This window comes from Leptonychotes weddellii, chromosome 2 (genome assembly GCF_054177405.1).
Source record: "Leptonychotes weddellii isolate Sample4059 chromosome 2, ASM5417740v2, whole genome shotgun sequence".
In the NCBI taxonomy this organism is placed as follows: domain Eukaryota; kingdom Metazoa; phylum Chordata; class Mammalia; order Carnivora; family Phocidae; genus Leptonychotes; species Leptonychotes weddellii.
The window spans coordinates 41,343,976-41,359,334 of NC_138370.1; the positions used below are offsets into that span (position 1 = coordinate 41,343,976).

A 15,359-nucleotide genomic window follows, 5' to 3' on the forward strand; every position below is an offset into this window, starting at 1 on the left:
CTGGTAGGGCCCAGGCAGGCACTGTGGGGTCGGGTGGGCCAGGCGGCTACCTTTGGTGAGGGAGATGTTCCTCAGCGCGATGGAATGCTCCCAGTCCTTGAGGCGCAGGTCCTCGGTGACCGTGCGGAGCACCGTCAGCTCCTGCTGGAGCTGCAGCTCCATGCCCCTGTGCACCAGCCGCAGGCGGCGCGTGTCCTCGCTGGCGTTGCTCAGCAGCACCTGCAGGTCCTGCAGCCGCGTGGTGTGCAGGGCCACGTCGTAGGACAGGCTGTGGTTGAGGCCGCGCAGCGCGCCGCCCACGTCGGCCAGCTCCTCGCCCAGGACGCCCACCCTGCGCGCCAGCCCGTCGAGCAGGCCCGCGTGGCGCCGCAGCAGCAGCTGGCTGTGGTTGCTCTCCACCTGCAGCTGGTAGAGCTCCAGCTGCGCCGCGTCGCTCTGCTGGCCCGCGCGGTCCCGCAGCAGGGCCACCGCCTGCTCCGTCTGCGCCGCCTGCGCCTGCAGCCCCCACAGCGCGCCCTCCAGCCGCTGCACGGCGCCCGCCAGCGCCAGCAGCGAGTCCGACTGGTTCTGCAGCGCGTCCTGCACCTTCCACACCTGCTCGGTCGGGTCCGCCTGCCGCGGAGCCTGCAGCAGCCGCAGCTGCAAGTCCCGCAAGCTCTCGTTCAGCCGGTTCACGTTCCGAGTCAGCGCCTTCAGGTCGTCCGGGGAGCTCCGGGGCCTGGACACTGCGGGGAGGGGGGCGGGGGGTGCGGAGGAAGGGAGAGGGGAGAGGTCAGCTCGGCTGGGGAGGGTCCCAGGTCCCAAGAGGCAGGCCTCGCATGCAGTAGGTGCTCGATAAACGACAGGTGAAGTTTGGAAAGCAGAGGGTGACCCTTAATAGATCCCCGGCACGGTGCTAAGCCGGTGGTCCCCAAGCTTGTCTGTCCAGTAGGCTCACCTGGTGAGGTGTCTCGCCCACAAAAAATGTGAGTAAATTGGTCTGGGGTGTGACGTGGGCTTTGGCGTTTTTCAAAGAGCCCGAGATAATTCTAAGGGGCAGACCGGTCGTACTCATCTCCCCATTATGTCTGAGGTCGATCCCTATGCTGTTGTCATGTCTGCATGTGGAACATGACTGGCCATCAGCAGTTTCACGTGGTTAGCGCGAAGATATTGAGTGCTAGCCTCTCAATCGAAGGAGGCAGGTACCGTTCTTCTCCCCCTCTAGGGCCCGAGCTGTTAAAGTCGCCCAAGGTAGCCCAGCAAGTAAGTCATGGAGCCAGGATTCCACCCTGTAGGCTTGCTTGCTCCAGAACCGGGGTGCTTCCCTACAAGTCTGCTCCAGAATTGTTTGAAGGAGCCGTGCCAGCAGTGGACTCAGCCAGGCTCTGGGCAACACTGTACTTCCCAGCCTCCTGGGTTCAGGGTCCCACCCCTCCATCCCCTCCCTTGCTGGGCAAGGGCCCCTCAGCGCAGGTACAGATGCTTTTATATTCATCCCTTCCCTTCTCTGCCCCCCCACAACCCTTTTTCTAAATCGTCTATTTCCCTCCTCAAGCAACGAACCCCTCTCAGTGACTTTTTGCCCTTTCCTCTTGGAGAGGTTTCCTTTTCTTGGTGATAAGCAGCTATTTTACAATACTAAGGGGAGGGATGTGCATCTCAATAATCGCAATCTGGTGTCTCCTGGTGTCTCCTCCAGGAAGCTTGCGGACTGCGCTGACTCAGGTATACCAGAAACCCTGGTGCTAGGAGCCTAGGGATGCTTGCGGTCTGTTCGCTGTGCACTGGCCAGGATGGTACCCCCCTCTGCTCTGCACACTAGAGAAATGGAAACTACTAGTAGAAGTGGGACAGAGTAGGAGGTGGGGGCAGATGAGGCACAGAGGGAGGTCTGCCTTGGAAATCTTGGAATGGGCACAGCAGGGAACTTCGTCCACAGCCTGTTCAAACAATGAGAAATTGGGATAGGATAGCTCTCTTCCAGAACCTCAGGCAGGGAAGGGGACAGATAGTTGTGCGGGCGCTTGAGCCACATGAAGACCAGCTGCCACCATGCCTCTGGAGAAACTATGTCATTTAAGATTATTAGATTCAGAGGCCCATAGCGCCACGTAGGGCTTTGAAGTTCCCATCTCAGCTTCTCCCTCCCCTGGAACTTTAATCTCCAAGAAAACCACACGCCAAGTGGTGAGCCACTTGGCACCCACTTTTCTTGCTCCATCCACATGCATCCCCAATCTTTACCATCTGCTTATACCTGCCTCTCTGCCTTCAATTACTTATAACTGTTGGAATGTTCTGCATTCTGTTCAGACTGGAAATTTGCCTTCCTGTAGTTTCTATCCACTGACCCTGCCCTTTGGGGGTCATATAGAGCTAGTGAAATATTTTTTTCACAAGACAGCTCTTCAGAATTTCAAATTTTCTGATTGAAAATCTGCATTTCCTTCATCTGTTCTCTCCTAACTAGGTTCTAAACCTCCATACATCCTGGCTGCCCTCCTCTACATATACTTCAGTGTGTCCACATCCCCTTAGAGGTGGTGCTTGATCTAACTGTGGTTTTCCAAAACGCGGACAGACTGGGAAAAGTATGGTAGAAGGATCGTCTCCTTCATTCTGGGCATGAGACTTGTCATGTGGTCCAAACTGGACCCTGTTTCGCTTCATCTGTCTGGGCTTTTCAGACTTTGGCCATTGGATTTGGGTCTATGCAGTCTTTGGTGAAAATTTTCCCCAATTTCCAGTGAAAACACTGACGCTGAGAGAGTCTAAAGGAACTGCCTAATGGCATGCTTTCTGCCTCCTGGTCCAATGGTTCCTGCCCCTGCTCCATGCTCTGGAAGCTTAGCTGAAGCGTTGTCAATAAGAGTAGAGGTTCTGGGGAAACGAATCCATGACCCAATCACAACCTAAGTAACCACAGGAACTGTCTGCTGAAGAAATCATCATAGGCCAGGATTTGATTTTAAAACCAGTGTGTTTGTCCAATGTTCGACCCAGATTGGTTGGCAAGTGTCAGAGACAGGGCAGTTGGAAAACAGAAAGCCCGATAATTTGGTTCCAGTCCCTGCCCGTGATGCCCCTGGAGTTCAAAGAGACACCGCAGCTTATCGGATGCAGTAAAGAACACTCTGGGCTTTGCAAATTCTTGTTTGAAACCTGGGATTTGTGAGTGACTAAGGGGAACAGGGCAACCTACTTGCTTTAAGTTCCAGGCCTGCTTACACCATGAAGTAGGCTATCTCCCTTACTCCCCCTCTGCCGGGTCCCCGCTCCCTCCTTCCCTCTGCAGGTGATGCCCATGCCTGACTGGTGCTCTGTGCCCTTGGAGGGCCCTGGCCTTGCCCGGCAGGCCCCCTCTCAGAACCTGCCAGCTCTGGGGCCCCCTCTCTCTGTCCAGGAAACTGGGCTGACAGTTGCCCATGTGGTAGTGATAGTCGGCTACCCCTTCCTTGAGAGTTTATTTGGGTCTTTTATTACTGTTCATTGCACAACCAATATTAACATACACCCAAATAAAAGAAAGAAAAAAATTCTCCCACAATCCCACAACCTCCAACAAAGCACACTGGTTTTCTTTCTGTTTTCTTTTTCTTGCTCCATCTATAGGCATCCCCAATCTTTACAATCTGATTTCAGAGGGTTTTTTTTTTTTTCTAGTATGATTATTTCATAAACATGTTCTCATCCTTCTCTCTGTCTTTCGTAATTATAATTTTGGTGGCCCCCCCATAGAGTCCATCAAGGGGATGTGTTGTAATTTGCCCATTTTCTTACCATTGAAATTTTTTTTTCAATCACAGACAATAAATGCAGGAAGGTCTCTCCTTGTTTTGAAAATGTTCCTAACAATAAATTCCCAGAATTTAAATTAGTAGATCAAAGGGTATAAACATTTTTGTGATTCTAAAAAACTCCAGCCAAATCACTTTCCCCCAAAGTTACATCTATTTATGTGCCCATCCTAGATGTTCTAGGCTTCCAGTTGAAACAGTGCAGCTGAGTGCCCCAATCCTCATATTGTTAATTTCACAGATATAAAAAACGGTACCTTGTTATTTTTTACATTAGTATATTTACATTTGAGAAGAGGCCTTTTGAAGGTACTGCATTAGCTCAAAGGAAAGGTTTTGACATTTTAGGTACCCAGGCTAATCAAAACAGAAATTACTTGGAGGGATAAATAGTCTCTGGGCATCAAATCATGCTGTATAAGCCCAGAGCAGCCTCCCTTTTTTGGGGGGGATCATTTACCCACCCCCAAAATGAATTATCTCCTTCCAACAGTCACAGTATGTTCTCAGCCCACACCACCACCACCCCCCACCCTCTTCCCCCATTTAATTCCTTCCAGATGTTTGCTGTCCTCAACAGGGAACAATTCTTCCTTGAGTGTGACTCTCTTAATTCATATTTATGCAAACAGTTCGTTTATCTCTCCGCCTGCCATATTTTCTTTTTAATGTGCTTTCATTATTCTTCGACCTTTATACTTTCACAAAGGGGACAAGAAATCATAGAGTAACAATCATAACTGGCATTTCCCAAGTACTTGCTATGTGCTTTTCACATGAATACACTCAATCACCTAACAACCCTATGAGATAAGTTTTACTAGGACCCTCATATTCTGAACGAGGAACCCGAGACACACAGAGGTTAGGTAACTCACGAGGTCACACAGCCAGGAAAGGGAGGAGACTGATTTTGGGTCCTGGGCAGTGTGGTTCCAGAGCTCCTGGCTCTTGACCCCTCTGCAGTACCGCTAAAGGATGGAAGGCACAGAACCATTTTTTTTTAACAGAGACATGCAAATATGGGGAATAAGCTTTGAAGTTAGTGAGTTCCCCATTGTAAACCCAGGCGGGAGTCAGGCTGCTCGGCAGGAATCATGTAGACATTCAAATTTGGATTCTGATTCAGTATTGAGTGCTGAATCCCAATTAACGTGTTCCTGCATGTAATACTGTACTAATATATGATGAATGCATTAGGGCCTGCCTCAGGCCATGTCCGGGGCTAGGAGGCTTGCTCACACACATCTCCTACAGCCTTCTTACCTGCACAGCGATTGAGCCTTGCCTTCCCACCTACACCCCGGCCCCGAGTCAGCCCCCCACTCCATAGCTGTCCTTTATATTCATGAAAACAAACAAACAAAAAATCACATGTTGGGTAAGTGAAGGTGCTCCAGATGTGACTGACCATAGGGGCTGTCTTCCCCAAAGGCATCTGGCATACCTGTACGATGCCAGCAAGGCAGAGGATCTGGGGGTGGGCAGGGAAGAAGAAAGCCAGGCATTCTGCTTGATGTTTAGTGGCTTAAACCTTGGGCCGTGGTGTTAATAAGCCTTTCTCTTTGTATAAAAGTTCACATCTATCACCTTACTTAATTTTCAACATAGCTCACCTTGGGAGGTAGGCAGGGCAAGTATTCATCATTTCATGTAAGGATGAAAAAAAAGAAGCTCAGAGAAGTCAAGAGATTCCCAGGAGTATAAAATACGGAAGAATCGGGGTCAGGTGTCCCTTAATCCAGCACACCGTCCTCTACCCCTGCTGCTGGGATAGTCAATCACATGCTGCACTCCAAAATCTATATGGGAAAGCAGGGCAGTAGATGACATTTATTAAGCACCTGCTGCATGCCAAACTCAGTTCTTATCTCTTACAGGAGATTCCCTCTTCCTGACAACCTTACGAAGGAAGCTGGAATTACTATGCCCATTTTCAGATGAAGAAGCTCAAGAAGGTGAGAGGGCACAAACAGGCTCAGGCTTCTCAGTCTCTGAAGGCCGCGCAGGCTTTCCCACTTTTCCTCCCTTGCACAAAACAGCATAGGGCATCTGTCCCCTGTCTTTGCAGGGGAGTGCTGTTGGAGGGCTCTGGCAGGCCACCTGAGCAGAGGCCCTACTCCAGCCCACAAGTCGGGAGGACTAGTTAGTGGCTTGGGAGGGCACCAAGTGAAGCGGCACCTGAGCAGTCTGAGGGAGGGTGGCCCATGCTGGGGAGGCTGCGGGTTGGGGGGCAGGCGCTAGAACACTGCTGAATGCCTTGCAGTTCTCCTGTGGTCCTCCCAAGCCTGCGGGCAGACAGTATCACCACTTTATACAAGAAAACACCAATGCTGGAGATATTAGGTAACTAGCACAAGGCCACCCTGCTCGTAGGAGTCCTCTCTTCTTCCATTCGCCACGAGTACTGTACACAAGTCCTGCCTTGTGTCCATTTAGGCTGGTGACACTGAAGGCAGGCAGGCGGGTATCAGAATTCAGAGATCATATGAAAGGCACATGTGGGAAAGGATGGGGCTGAAATGAAACAGCAAAGTGAGCATGTGGATATAAGCACCAAGAGAAAGAAAGGTAATTCCGGTGGTCTGCAAAGCTGGCTTGAATGTGTTGAGCTCTGGATACACGTGACTTTAACAGAAAAGTGGAGCATAATTTTCCTCCCGAATTGCCGAACGATGAGGTTATCAGTAGAACTTTAGCACTTACAGTGATGCATAGCTTTATTAGGGTTCTCCTGACTTCAAGACGCAGGAGAGAAGCCGGGCCAGCCTCAGGGCATTCCCCGAGCTGTCCCACAGGGCTCCAGGCCAGAAGGGCACTGTGCTGGGGGACTTCATGCTCTGCAATCACCATTTTGAAATTTTGAGAACTTTTTCTTGGAGTTTGTGTAAGTGAAGTCTAAAGGGGCCCTGGCACCTCGGCTCATGTGCAGCCCCACCTCCCACCAGCCTGGGATGAGGTCTCAGCCTCCCACTCCCACCTCGGGGGCCCATGCCACCCTCTCTTCTGGCCCCATGGGGACGTCAGGGTCCAGTCAGTTCCTATGAGGATCTGTACTCACGCCTGAAAATCTTCATGCCTGTTATTGTCATTGTAAACAGCAAATAAAAACCAACATGACAGGTGGTGAGACAACAGAAGAAAAGAAACAGCTTTTTTTTCCTGCTTCTGAAACAGGGAACCCGGCATTTTCATTGTGCACTGGGCCCTGTGAATTATGTAGCTGGTCCCGGAGAAAACTAACAACCGTTCATCCTCTGGGGCCCATAGAGAAACCCTGAACAGGCAAATCCCAGGCAGGTCTGTCTTAGTTGGCTTGGGCTACCATAACAGAAGACTGGAGCCTGGGTGGTTTAAACCACAGACATTTATGTTCCAGTTCTGGAGGCTGGACGTCTAAGATCAAGGTGCCAGAAGGGTTGGGTTCTCCTGAGACCTCTCTCCTTGGCTTACAGATGTGTGTCTTCTAGTTAGATCCTCATGTGGTCTTTTCTCTGCATGCGCATGCATCCCTGCTGTCTCTTCTTCTTCCTATAGCGACATTGGTCCTATTGGATTAGAGCCCCACTCTTATGACCTCATTTAACCTTAATGACCTCCTTAAAGGCCCTATCTCCAAATGCAGTCACATTGGGGGTTAGGGCTTTCATATATGAATCTGGGGCAGGGGGTAATTCAGTCCATAATGGTGTCCTTTAACACCCAGTTACCAGGAGCTGCACAGGCAGAGAGAATAGGTTTCTGCTGCCCTCTTGGGGGTACAGAGAATAATATTTAGGACTAGCATATGTAATCTACTCTTCCAAACAGTTGTGCAGTGAGAAGTGACCAGAACAGGTGACTATTGAGGGGAGCAGGTTTGGTTCATACTGTTTGAAGTTTCTAAGGTACCTCCAGGCAGAGATATCCAAAAGGCTATTGGTACTGGATCCCAACCAGGAGAGAGTTCGAAGCTGGAAATGCAGCTTTTGGAATCACCAGCCATACATAAATGTTGATGTTGTGCAAATCAATGAGGTCAACCATGATGAGAGGACAAGTCTTGGGGTGGGGTTGGTGCCCTGAGGGGAGAGGAGAAGTTCTGGTGCTACTGATGAGCATTAACAGATATTCTGTAATGTCACCTCAGACAATGAGCTCTCTCTGTGCAAGGGAGGCATGTGGTCTTCCAGTCCTCTCCATATCTAAGTGCTGAGTTTAAAGCACTCCATGAAGGTTTATACCAACACTGGAGACAGCCATGTAGGTTGGTCAAATAAATGTCCTCACACTTGTGGCTGGCAAAGAGAGAGATGGGCCGGGAAACAATGCTCGGCCTTCCAAGGGGCTCTGCATGGCTCTCGTTCAATGGGCCACTGCCAGGGGCCAATCACTTACAGATAGATGGGGGAACTTCCTGGCAGCCCCAACCCAGACACCAGGTGAGCTTTTTACTTCTGTGGGAAAACCATAAAGTCCTGTAAGAGATCCTGAAAGGATCACCTCAAGAATTATGGACAAACTGGTCCCTCTTCTTAGAATGCCTTGTCTTTCCATAACTATTTGTCTTAATCATCATTCAGTTCACACTTTGAGAAGCCCTCCCAGAGCCTTCTCTACTCCCAATTGGATAGAATTGTCGCTTTTATCTCTATTATACTAATAACCATAAAATGCAATGCCAGAGTTAATCATACCCATTAGCCTGTCCCATTATCCTGAGAGCCCCAGGAGGGCAGGCACCTTATCTATTTATATACCCTGGGCACTTGTTCAAGGAATTGAGTGGGCAAGACACAGGCAGGATTTAAAACAAAATAACTCTTTTTTTTTAGTATAACTTAAAATTACAGTACTATAGTGGGTTGAATAGTGTCCTTTCAAATTTATGTTTACCTGGAGCCTCAAAATGTGACCTTTTTTGGAACTTATCTGAAGATGTAATGAGTAAAGGTGAGGTCTTACTGGATTAGGGTGGGCTCTAAATCCAGGGACTGGTGTCCTTATAAAGGAAGAGGACACACAGAAACACAACACGGAGAAGGTGGCCATGGGAAGATGGAGGCCTAGATTGGAGTGATGCAGGCACAAGAGTAAGAACACCAAGGACTGCCGACAGCCACTGGAAGCTTGGAGAGATGCAGGAAGTGGATTCTCCCTCAGAACCTGCAGAAGAACCCAACCCTGCTGGGGCTTTGATCTCACACTTGTAGCCTCCTGAACTGTGGGAAAGCGTGGTACTTTGTCAGGTGGCCACAGGAAACGAATACAGGTGTCCAAGGCTTGGCAGTTCCCTTGGTGTCAAGGAACAGATCTGAGACAAGAGTGAGGTGTCATTGACATGGAGGGACACACAAATCAGGCTGTTTGGAGGTGACTGAGGAATGGTCAATAGGAGCTTCACCAAGAGAGGAGAACATGGGCTGCTATAGACAGAATGTTTGTGTCCCCCTCCCCCCAGAATTCATGTGGAAGCCCTAATCCTCAGTGTGATGGCATTTGGAGGTGGGGGCTTTGGGAGATGACTAGGTTTAGATGAGGTCCATGAAGTGGGGACCTCATGCTGGGCTTAGTGTCCTTATAAGGAGAGAAAGAGATCCCATGAGGACCCAGCAAGAAGATGGCTGTCTGCAAACCAGGAAGAGAGCTCTCACCAGAACCCAACCACCACTGGCATCTTGATCTCAGACTTCCAGCCTCCAGAACTGTGAGACATAACTATCTGTTGTTTAACCTGTAGCAGCCTGAGCAGAGTAAGACAGGGCCTTCAGTGGGTGGTCTGAGGGTAGCAGCAGGGCCACCAGGCAGGGTGGGTATTAAGCTGGCCACATGGATGTCATCCAAAAGGACCACCTGCAGGATGAGGGCATCTCAGCCATGAGACGAGTCAGCAAGCAGGACTGTAGGGCCTAGCTTCGAGGGGCAGAGCTGGGAAGGGTAGGCACGATGCAAACACCAAAGCAGGAGCCAATCCCGGAGCTAGAGGCACAAAGGAATGGAGCCCGCTGAGGCTGAGAGAGTGTTAGGAGCTCAGGATCCCAGGAGAGCTGGTGGTACAGAGTCAGGGAGACCCCTCAAGAGTCCTGGGGCTCTTGCAAGGACACATCTGGATTCTAGACCCAGCCATTCACCAGATGGGGAGTGGGTTGCTCAACACCACCTGCTCTCGGCCGCATGTGGGCATGGGGAAGGACTGAGGCATGGGAAGCAAAGCAGATGGGGAAGGGAAGTATTGGGGCACGTTCATAAGGACCCAAAGAGGAGGGCAGCAGATCGGTAAATTTTTGGTGAGATAGATCTATCTATCTATCTATCTATCTATCTATCTATCTATCTATCTATCTATCATCTATCTATCTATCTTTAAGTACCATACATCCTTGTTTCCAGCTCATCAGGATGCCTGGGATAAACATTTACAGGTTGGACATGAAATTCTTCTTTGCTGGTGGCCCCCCCAGCCCCTGCAATGCCCAGGAGGGAGCCAGGAGCTTCCAGCTGCAGCTCAGAGCAACATGGGGCCCCTTGAGAAAGAAGCCAGACACACTCTCTGTCTTTGCACAGGTGGCCTGTGTTTTCTGATGCCCTGTCAGGTTGGAGACTCCTCAACCAATGGCTCCCAGGGTGACAAGTTTTGCCTGCTGAGATCTGGGATCCTGAATGCCTACCTGCACTGGCCTTTATCAGCTCATGGACAGGCAGGTGTCTCTAACCGAGCAAGCAAAGGTAGCCAGTTCTGAGTCTCATATGCAAGGTCCGACAAAGAGGCAAATGACGAGGACCACCTGCCCACTGGAATTGGCTGAAACCCAGACATGCAGCCTTTGCAAATAGATCCTGTCTCTGGCACTTTGGTGACCCAAACTGCAAACTGGAGGATGCATGGAGCATGCTGGCTAGTGGCCAGCTGATGGCCACAGATGCTCATATTAGGACGGCCTGGCAAAATCTCAAAGGAAGAAAAACCCTACCAACATGTTTATTACTTTCTGCAGAGGTGTGGCTGGATACTCTGTGCTCTTGGCACAAGGGTTCCCTTTGGTGGTCCAAGCAGATGGAGTCTCTGATAATCCACCACTCATTACTGTGGAAACGAGGTCCAAGATGAATTATAAATCAAAAGACTCCTATTGAGGAGACTGTCACCAGGATTCCCGTTTCAAGACTAGAGCATCTGAACTCATGACCAGAGAGGTCAGGAAACTCAGTGTTTTGATGGCATGCATACATCTCATAGGAAAGATACTAACTCTTTGTGAATTCACAAGTGGAATTAGGGACTTGCTATTTAGACCAACGCAGTGCCTAACAGAACTTTGAACCTGGTAGGTGGTCAGTGAGTAAGTTGTCAATGATTAAGTGAATGATTTGAAATGGAGAGCATCTGCCTGCATCTCTTCTCAGACATAGAAGGGTTTGACGAGCAGAGATGGATGGAGCAGCCCTTGGGCCCTGCCTCACACTCTCAGCCTACATTTGATCCACCCAGAACCACAAGGACCCACTTCCAGGAGGGTGAGACCTGGCAGCACCGCCTTCACCTATGTTCCTATCCCTTGCTTTCTCCCCCAGGGCTTCTGTGACTTCCCAGAACTGTGAAAAGTACCTGGACGTCATCCATGCATGGCCATGATCCTCAGAGGAAAACTGCCCTGTGGGGTCAGGGGCTGGTGGATAAATTCTCTTCATAGAGACAGGCAATTATGCAGCTCTTACTACTCATTAGAAGCCCAGGCAGGACAGACCCCCACTGGCCACGGTGGAGACCAACTCAAGGATGCACCCTTTGTGTTTGCTTTAACCTTCTTTCTGATCTTTCCCATCCCCCACTCCTGTTTGCCAGGATCACTTCTCACAATCAACTTCCAAGCACGTGTCTCAGGCTCTGATGTCCATATCCCAGACTAAGACAAGAGGCATCCCTTTCTCCCTCAGCACTAAGGGGCTGACTCTCTTCCCATCTTCTTTTTTTGCTTTTTGCATCTTGGTTCCCTGTTGTCCCAAGAGGCCACAGATAAGTTCTAAATTAGGATATTCATTTTTCATTCATGCATTAGGTCATCCAATATATGTGTGCAAGGTACTGACTCACTCTACGGGTCTGGGTGATAATAAATACAGAGAAGTCTAGAATACAAACTTTGTTATCAAAAAACTTATCATTTACTTAGGAGAAAACTACACTCCAAAAGAAACCTGTTTAAAACTCATCTGTTCTAATGTGTTTCAAAATGTTCATTGGGAACAGAACACGTTAAAACCCAACATGAAGATTATCTGAAGAAGGTGGATACGATTAGTGTAATCAGTGGACATTCTTCAGTAGTCAAGGGGGCCGGCTTCTGTTTATATTTTTGTCAGATGTCCCCATCAGCAATGTAGAGAATGAATTGGGAAGGTCAGGAACTCAAGGAGGACAGTGGGGTAGGGAGGCCATGGTCCTGGTGATGGAAGAAGGTCTAGAAGCAAGACATATGCCTGTCAGGATGGAGAGGAGGGGCACACACAAGGCACGATGAAGAAATAATGTTGTCAGAACTTGGTGGTCTCTTGGAATTGGAGGTTGGCTAAGAGGAAGGCTTCAATAGCACTGAATGACTTGGCATCTGGTGACATGCAATCCTCAGCCCTGTTGAGTCAATACGCAGCTGATGACCAACAGCAGATGACCAAAGCTGGCAAGAGTAATGTTGCAGATGACAAAATCAAAATTCAAAATGACCATAATAGATGTGAAATCTCAGCTGATTACATATAACAGAGGATTACATAACAGAGACAAATGTGGTATTTTGCCTTTGCAGTGAGACTCTGAAAGAGTCTGGATTCCACATTAGTCAATTTGTATTTGTCAGATTCCTACTTATACCTCAGACACTCCGTATACCCCATGCCACTTAATCCTCAAAACGACCTGTGAAATAGGCACTGTTATCCCTATATTAAAGATGGGGTAGCTAAAGCTTACAGAAATTAAGTCAATCTTTCAAGGTCTCAGAGCCAGGGAGGGACGAACCCAGGATTGGGAGCCCGGGTGTTCCGATACCAACTCCAGAGTCTCTCTCTCCACCAGACTCTCCTCTTGGCTTCCCATCATGGTAGGGGGGAAACAAACAGGCACCGTGGGAAAAAAAAGTGGGATGATGTTATAACCAAGTGATGTGAATAAGATTACTGCTTGTGGTTATCCTAACCTGCACCTGAACTCCCCCTGCAAGCTTCAGTAGGTCATCCAGGAACAGGCAGGTCTACTAAACATTCTCCCCATGGATGATTTGGTTGTTGTTTCCTTTTTTCTCTCTCTGGTTTTTGTTTATTTTATTTATTTATTTTTGGTGGGGAAGATACGTTTTTGAAAACACAAGTAAGTCATGTCTTAGTTGGCTCGGGCCGCCATCACAAAATACCACAGGCTGGGTAGCTTAAACAATAGACACTTATTGTCTCACAGTGCTGGAGGGTGAGGTCTGGGATCAAGGTGTCCCTGGGGTTGATTTCTCCTGAGGCCTCTCTTTGGCTTGGAGATGGCCAGGTTCACCCTGGGTCCTTAACGTGGTCGTCCCTCTGTGTGTGTCTGTGTCCTAATCTCCTCTTCTTATAAGGACACCAGTCATATTGGATTAGGGCCCATCCTAGTGACTTTATTTAAAGACCATATCTCCAAATAGAGTTACATTCTGAGGTCCTGGGGGTTAGGGCTTCAACCGAGGAATTCTCAGGGAAACATAATTTAACCTATAACAAGTGGTGAGTGAGGCCCTTTACTGGAGATGAACTGGGTAGACAGTAGAGGCGGGCGCTGATTTCCGAGCCTTTGTCCTTCCCTTAGGGGGAACTAGCCCCGCAGACTCAGAAGGACCTAAACTGTGGCCCGTGTGAGTCTCATGGGGCCAGGCTGCCGGGGGCTCTGATGACCAAGCGCTTCTTCAAATCCCTGCTGCCTCTGGGGAATGCACACCTGGGGTCTGACAATTCTGCTTAGAAACTTAAAAATCCTCTTGTGGAGAATCTTCTCCACAATTTACTGGGGCTTGTTGGTCCATAGGAAGTGGCCTTCGAAGACTTCGTCAATGAATATGGTTCCAGAAAAAATAAAAACTTCTCCTGATAAACCCAAAGTCTGTTCTCCTAAGCACACGTGGAAAATGGAGTCCTGTTTAGAGAAAAGTGACTACTTGCCTGTGACACACTGATTTTTCCCAGTGTATCATTTCAGCATTTAAGCTAAAGTCCCCATTGATAAATAATATAATCAAGCCCCCCAGTCTGTAATGACACAGTACAAGAATGAGGGGTGTAAATACCACTCTTCTAGAGCCCAGAGTTGCTCTTATCCTTGGCAGTTTTCATTTGAAAAATAAAGGGAAAAAAACCCCTAGCGTGCTGGATTTCACTTCATGTATGACCCTTCCATACACACGTGGTGCCTACCCATCACAAAGCCAAAGCTCCTTTCTAGAATCTCATCCCATCCCTGAGCCAGCAAATTGGCCATTTACATATTTCTAGAAACAAACAAATGGCTTGAACTTTATTAAGAACAGACATGAGATAATTTCAGCACTTACTGCAGAAATATCTTCTGCTTATGTAATAGTCAATCCCAGAATAACTAATAAGAGGGGAAACTTCCACTGATTCAGCACTTACTGATCATCAGGCATTGTGCTGGACACTATCACGTATGGAATATCTGATGCACACCCAGCTCTTTATAGCAGTCCTCAGAGATAAATGTCATGGGGAAACTTAGGGTTTTTGATCTACAGGCCTGATATGCACATCAGTGTGAAAATTACATGTATGTGGGCACCTGGGTGGCTCAGTCAATTGAGCATCCAACTCTTGATTTTGGCTCAGGTCATGATCTCAGGGTCATGAGATCGAGCCCTGCATTGGGCTCCACACTTAACACAGAGTCTGATTGAGATGCTCACTCTCCCTCTGCCCCTCCCCCTGGCTCTTGTGCTCTCATTAAATAAATAAATAAATAAATAAATAAATAAATAAAATCTTTTTTAAAAATTGTATGTATGTGGTGGAACAGGCATTTTTTTGTGTTCCATTACCTTAAATAGCATGCCCCTTCTCCCTGTCTCACTGAAGGCTGGGTCCATGGTTAGACATTGGAAAGATTACTTGTGTGGCTCTACAAAGACTACCCAGGGCTGGCCACTGTGTCAGAGCTGAGGTCTGTGCTTATGAGGTGTGGCCAATCTCTTTCTCAATCTGATGACAACGTTCCAACCTCCAAGCTCCCTTTGCCTCCTCCCCCAGGGGGACCTCTTGCCCCTGCCCTTCCAACTCACAAATGTGCATTGAAGCCCTCAGCAGGAATCAGACAAGCAAGGGGCAACATCAGGCCTGAAAGTTACCTTGGCGAGCATCTGGATGCCTCTCCCTACTTCACAGTTAAAAGACGGAGTCCTAGACAGAAGAACCCTCTTGCCCCAGGTCAAGACAGAGGTGGACTTTAGGCTGCAGAGGTGGTCTCTACTTGCCTTGTACCTGGCCCTGGGATGATGAAGGCAGAGGAATATTGCTTCTGGGGGCCAGATAGAGGAGGTGTGACTCCAGATTGGATATCAAAGGCATGCTCCC

The 15,359-nt window shown here is 48.8% G+C and overlaps 1 protein-coding gene across 1 annotated transcript in view; it reads right to left on the minus strand.

Annotated features, from left to right (window-relative positions):
* SCARA5 (scavenger receptor class A member 5) overlaps positions 1-15,359 on the minus strand; it is an 89,721-nt gene that overhangs the window by 19,278 nt on the left and 55,084 nt on the right. The window contains exon 4 of the mRNA XM_081810538.1: positions 51-725. Coding sequence (XP_081666664.1) covers positions 51-725 — 675 coding nt within the window. The remainder of the gene's footprint in view (positions 1-50; positions 726-15,359) is intronic.